Source organism: Lycium barbarum, chromosome 4 (assembly GCF_019175385.1).
Source record: "Lycium barbarum isolate Lr01 chromosome 4, ASM1917538v2, whole genome shotgun sequence".
In the NCBI taxonomy this organism is placed as follows: Eukaryota; Viridiplantae; Streptophyta; class Magnoliopsida; order Solanales; family Solanaceae; genus Lycium; species Lycium barbarum.
This window is the reverse complement of record NC_083340.1, coordinates 24630853-24636756: the sequence shown is the minus strand read 5'-3', so window position 1 is coordinate 24636756 and position 5904 is coordinate 24630853. Positions and strand designations below refer to the sequence as shown.

General features: G+C 40.3%; 1 protein-coding gene across 1 annotated transcript; it reads right to left on the bottom strand.

The window, feature by feature from the left end:
• Window positions 1-2968: 2968 nt before the first annotated feature.
• On the bottom strand, window positions 2969-4859 carry LOC132637303 (uncharacterized). The gene is made up of 3 exons (XM_060354414.1): window positions 4232-4859; window positions 3191-3285; window positions 2969-3130 (listed from the first exon to the last, which is right to left on the bottom strand). Exons 1-3 carry the CDS (start codon window positions 4857-4859, stop codon window positions 2969-2971), a joined length of 885 nt encoding a protein of 294 aa, XP_060210397.1.
• Window positions 4860-5904: the final 1045 nt, after the last annotated feature.

Below are 5904 nucleotides of genomic sequence, written 5' to 3'. Positions count from 1 at the left end.
GATATTTATTTAAACCTGCAGAAGTTATAATGTTGTCATATTTTACTGAGAAGAACCCTATCTCACTTAAGTCTTATAGATAATTATCTCAGAATGAAAAAAAGAACCAAGCATCTTTGTTCACATGACTTAAAGGGTCTGTTGCTTTGTTTGTTCATGCTTCATGCCTATGTTAAAATACCTTCAGTCTGATATTTGGGATACTATGTATTTGCTTCTATATGAGCCTGTTTAAGCTAGGAACTGAGTATAAAAATGGAATTAGGTGTAGTCTGAGGTTCAGTGTATGAGCCTAAGTATTGAAAGTCTAAGTTAGGGAGGTTGGCACTTAGCACATAGTTGAATATGAGTGTGACTTACCTAGGACCAAGGGGAAGGGAATATAACTTTGAGTTCCTAGCTAACTCAATTTAATTCCTCTATCCTAGGTTGCCGGGGTTCCCTTATAAGAACCCATGTCCTATGGGACCCTCTGAGTGTTCTGAAATAAGCGAGAACCTGTGTATATCATGTATACTATTAGTGTTTATCTTGTGTATCACTCTTTCTTCTCTGGTTCTGTCTGTTTGAGTCTAAATGAACATCAAGTGTAGAAAATCCAAATATGTCTTCTTGCTGTTTTTCCCTTTGTATGGTTGATTCTTTTTATGGATATACCAAAGTATACAAAGATATATATTCAATTTTGTATACATATCAGTGTATAAAGGTTGGTATATTCAGTATACAGGGGTATATCACTCATATAAACTCATCAATTTTGGTTAATAAGTCTTGTTTGATCTTTGGGCCTCTCCCTTTACATCTTGTTGTTGGACCATGATTTCTATGCTATTTTTATTATCCTGTTTGGGCCTGTTTGTTTGACTTTGCTAAAACAACCTATCTGGGCCTTGAATTCTCTTTGATACTATTTGATTTGGGCCTGAATGTCTTCTCAAAGTGTTCTAGTTCATTTGTTATATATTTGCTTGATTTGTGCATTTAACTTGTTTAAGTATGAAATTATCTATGCCTTAGTTTAACTACATAGATCTTAGGCATTTACTAATCTTTATCCCTTTTATGTGCTATGTGATTCAACCTGGGCCATTCGGGCCTTTTCTTACATTCAACCTGTTGGGCCAGAGGCCCAATCATCTTACATGATCGAGTCTGTTGTAAAAATTAAAGGAAAACAAATATATTGAAAGCCCAACCGTGGGTGAAAATGGTGAAGGCCTAACTATGGGTGAAAACAGTAACTGATGGGCTTAGGTGAGCCCACCAGCCTAAACCTTTCTTCTTTTATTTCAAATTATATGTAAATATAATTGTAAATACTTGAAATTATTGAAACCCTTCTATATGCTAGAACTTAGGAAAAACGCCTAGCATTTTCGGAAGGTCGACCCAAAACGATTTTTTCAAACTCGGCTAACATTCAGCTGCATATAATTGGAATTTACTAAATTTTCTAAGTCTAAAACAGTTCAGTGCTTTGCTAAAGTTAAGTGATTCTCAAAATTCCTAAGTATAAATGTCGGGCCTTTTCGCCCTTTTGGAAATTAAATGAGTAAGAACAAAAGACTTTGGCCCTTAGCCCACTGTTGATCACTCAAGTTTTTTTTTTTTTTTTGGAAGGTTGATAAATGATTCTTCAGTTTTGTTAGTATCGTGATAAATGTGACTTGAAAACAAATAGCTAAAACTGAATTTGGACAACAAAACCATTTGGACAAGTACTTCAATTGCGTTGGAACAAATCTTGGGAAACTGAAGTTAAATACTCTAAGTATCAGAAAAACAGAATTGGGCTTTGAAACTCTGAGGAAATTTTGAAACTTAAATAGGCTGAAAGCCCAGAACCTGCGTACTGCAAAAAACAAAAGAAAAAATATACATTTGAGCCAGTTTGAGGAATGATGGATCTGGGACTCGGAATAATGACTTGACCTTATGGGCTTCAATGAAATTAATTGGATCTAAATAAAATATTTTCATTTTCCTTATATATATGTATAAAAACCAGAGATATACTCCATATTTTCTTATAGTATACGTATAAAACTCATAGGTACTAAATTCATTTTATTAGGACTAAAATAGTGGTGATTCTACTCGGGAGAAATCCCGGGTGTGTCATAGTCCGGCAATAAAGTGAGTTGAGCACTTATGTGGATTTTTGAACCCAAAACCTTTTCCTAATGGGACTTTTTGCCAAATTTTTTCTTGAGTTTATGATGAATGACATTTTTTGCGGAAAACTTAAACACTTAAGCAAATAATATATTAATCACACATTGAAGCTCGTAGGTCAATCGTATTCTACGGATCCTTAATACTAGGGTGCTTAAAACCTTCCCTAGCGGATCACCAGAACCCTTACCTCGAACTCTGGTCCAAAAAGGATTTTTCTCTTACCTGATAAACCCTTTTAAACCCGGTTTTCCTAGTTTTCCTTAAATAAATTAGGTGGCGACTCTAAAATACATAAAACCTAATTATAGCACCAACAACCTCCTAGTAGCTTTTAAGCGCCCGCATAAAAGTGAACCATAACAGTTGATTGCAATGGGGCAATGGTAATTATTATCACCGGGTGACATTGAAAGTACGGACGCAGCTTCCGGGTAGCCGTAACAAGCTCCAAAATCAACTTCTCCGAGGCCGGATATCGAGACTCTGCCCCCGCCAAAGTTTTGCTTGCGGAGTAGATCAGGAGTTGGTTTTCCCCGTCTTTCCATACCGGGGCCATGCTTACTGAGACCGATGAAACCGTCAAATACACGAACAAACTCTCTCCCTTTTGTGGCTTAGCCATTAGGTGAGGGTCAAATAGATATTTTTTAAGATCTTTCAGGCTTTGGCTGCATTCCAAAGTTCATTTGAATCCATTTTCCTTCTTTAGTAGGTTGAAAAACTCATGATACCGGTCCGAAGATCGGGAGATGAATCTCCCCAATGTCGCGACTCTCTCGGTCAGTCCCTATACAGCTTTGACGTTGCCCAGTTCCTCCGACATTTCCTGAATGGCATTGACCTTGTCTGGGTTCATCTTGATACCCTCAGCAAGGAAACCAAATAGCCCAGGAATATTCGCGAACGAACCCCGAAGGCACACTTCTCCTAGTTCAGCTTCATGCAATATCTACGGAGTATATCAAAGGTCTCTTATAAGGCAGCTAGATGAGCGTCCGCAGTTTCAGACTTGACCAGCATGTCGTCGATGTAAACTTCCATGGTTTTGCCGATCTGTTCCACGAATATTTTGTTCACCAGCCTTTGATACGTTGCCCCCACATTCTTAAGACCAAAAGGCATGACATTATAACACAAGTTACTGTGACTGGTCATGAAAGAGACGTTTTCTTCTGATATTCTGAATGCAAGCTTGTCTGGTTATAACCGGAGTATGCGTCCAAAAAGTTGAGCAATTCGTGCCTTGTCGTGGCATCAATAGTCTGATTAATATGCGATAGTGGGAAGGAGTCTTTTGGACAGGCCTCATTTATATCCTTGAAATCCACACAGATTCTGAATTTGTTGAGTTTCTTTAGGACCACCACCACATTTGCTAGCCAATCCGGGTTCTCCACCCTTCAGACTGACCCTATGTTGAGTAATCACGTGACTTCTTCTTGGACGAATTAATCTTTCATAGCTAATATCAGTCGCTTCCTCTGTTTTGCCGGAGGATGACGCGGATCAGAACTCAGTCGATGCGTTGCCACCTCCGGGGGGATCCCTGTTATATCCAGGTGCGACCAGGCAAAGAAATCAGAATTAACTTTTAAATAAGTTACAAATTTCCCTTTGCATTTGAGCAGGAGCTCGAAACCCAAGTGTACCTGCTTTTCGGGATTATCTTAAAAAAATGTTGTGCGTTCCAGTTCATCCACTGTCGAGTCTGCAGGATTTTTGTCCTCCGAGACAACGAATCCTTCAGGGGTGGGTTGATCTCGATACCCTTCTGTAGCTTGCCTCTTCCTTCTCCTAGCTTTATTGTTCGATCTTCGCATCTGTAATTGTTATTTGAGGGACCCGCCCTTCTTAGTTATCGTCATTTCTACCTCACGGGCTGCCTCCTGGTCTTCTTTGATTTTGAATATTCCCTAGGGAGTATGGAACTTGACCTTTTGATGGAAAGTGGAAGGGACCGCCCGCATAGAGTGAATCCATGGTCTCCCTAATATGACATTATAAGACATGCCCCCTCTTATGACGTCGAAAGTCGCGTCTTATTTCATACCATCGGCATGAACCGGCAGCTCAATCTCCCCTTGGGTCAACTCACTTGCCATATTAAACCCGACCAGCACTTTAATTGTGGGGATGATGGCGTCATCTATCCCCATTTCCTTCAGGATGCGTTGCTGGATAATGTTTGCAGAACTTTCTGGATCAATCAACACACGCTTAATGAAAGAATTCATAATTTGAACAGATATTACCAGGGCATTATTGTGAAGAGGGACAGGTCCTTCGCGGTCACTGTTGGTGAAGGATATGCTCCTACTCTCGGCGGGGTCCCAGCCTCGACTCTCTATTGTAAACGACACCTTGGATTTTCGGAGAGTGGTGTAAGTTATCTTGTTTATTGTTTTCCCCTCGAACATCATGTTAATCGTATGAATAGGTTGAGGTGCCTCGTCTGGCTTATTCCCATGATTCTTGCTTAAGTTGAGATTGGCCCGGTTACTGATATATTCCTTGAGATGCCCGGCTCGTAAGAGTTGGGCCACATCGACTCTCAGGTTCACGCAATCCTCTGTAGCATGCCCGTGAGTGCTATAGAAGTGACACCACAAATCGGTGTTTCTCTTATTCGGGTTGGTTCGGATCTCATCCGGAAATCTGGCCTCCTTCATCGTCCTCATTACCGCGACAAGTTCTGTGGTATTTATACTGAAGTTGTGATCCGAGAACTTCGGGGGCCTGGCCCCTTTTGATGTCGGTCCACAAGGACGCGAGGCACTTCTGCTGAGGAGGCCTTGGACGCTCCTGTTGTTTCCCCGGAAGGCCTACGAGCCTCATATGGCTCAAACCGTCCCCGGTGACTTGCGACGCTTGCTTTGAAACCTGGGCCTGATTTTTTTCCGAAGCGCCTGCCGATCTCCATCGAAACCATCACTCTCTGATCCTTCTCAATAAGTATTTTTGTCGTATATCTGAAGTTTACTTCGCTCCATGTTTTAGCCGAGAATTCTCGTAAACTTTCTTTCAACTTCTTGGAAGCGTCCGAGCTTCTTGAGTTCAAACCATCCGCGAATACAGTCGCTTCATAGTCTTCCGGGATAGCCGGTAACAACATTCTTTCCCTTTGAAACCTATCCACAAACTCTCAGAGCAACTCATCCTCTCGCTGCTTTATGGCGAACACATTTTGCTTATGTGTTTCGACCATTCGCTCCCCCGCATGGGCTTTGACGAAAGCATCTATAAGGGTTATAAAAAAGTCAATAGAATTTTCGGGTAAGTAAGTCTACCAAGAGAACGCTCCCTTTATAAGCGTTTGATTAAATTGCTTTAGCATGACTGATTCAATATCATGTTGCTTGAGGTCGTGCCCTGTTACGGTTGCTTCAAACATTGTTTTCTTCGGGATCGGTGGTACCATCGTATTTGGGCATGTGTCTGCATTTTGAATTTCCTGGGTATGGGTGCGGGAGCTACTCAGGGTCTAAAGGGAAATGAATGAGAAAATGAGATAAATCCTCGATATAAAGTGTAACTTTATCGTTTTCCAGCATAATTTAGCTTTAAATTTTGAATCAAAATCAATTCAAATCACCTCTAATCTTTCTTAAATTTTGTACATTGTGTCGTCTAGACGTTTCCAACAAATTTTAATCATACTCCACTAAAATAAAATTAATGACAAATTTTAGATTTCAATTTTAAGCTTCAAATAAGTCTATAATA

What these genes read in the sequence shown, in the direction of transcription:
- LOC132637303 (XM_060354414.1), bottom strand. Translation starts at nt 4,859, where the DNA reads ATGAGGACGATGAAGGAGGCCAGATTTCCGGATGAGATCCGAACCAAC. An exon ending in GCTGCCGGTTCATGCCGATG is followed by an intron (nt 3,286 to 4,231) that starts GTATGAAATAAG and finishes TTTGGTCTTAAG; the next exon opens with AATGTGGGGGCAACGTATCA. An exon ending in ATCGACGACATGCTGGTCAA is followed by an intron (nt 3,131 to 3,190) that starts GTCTGAAACTGC and finishes TATACTCCGTAG; the next exon opens with ATATTGCATGAAGCTGAACT.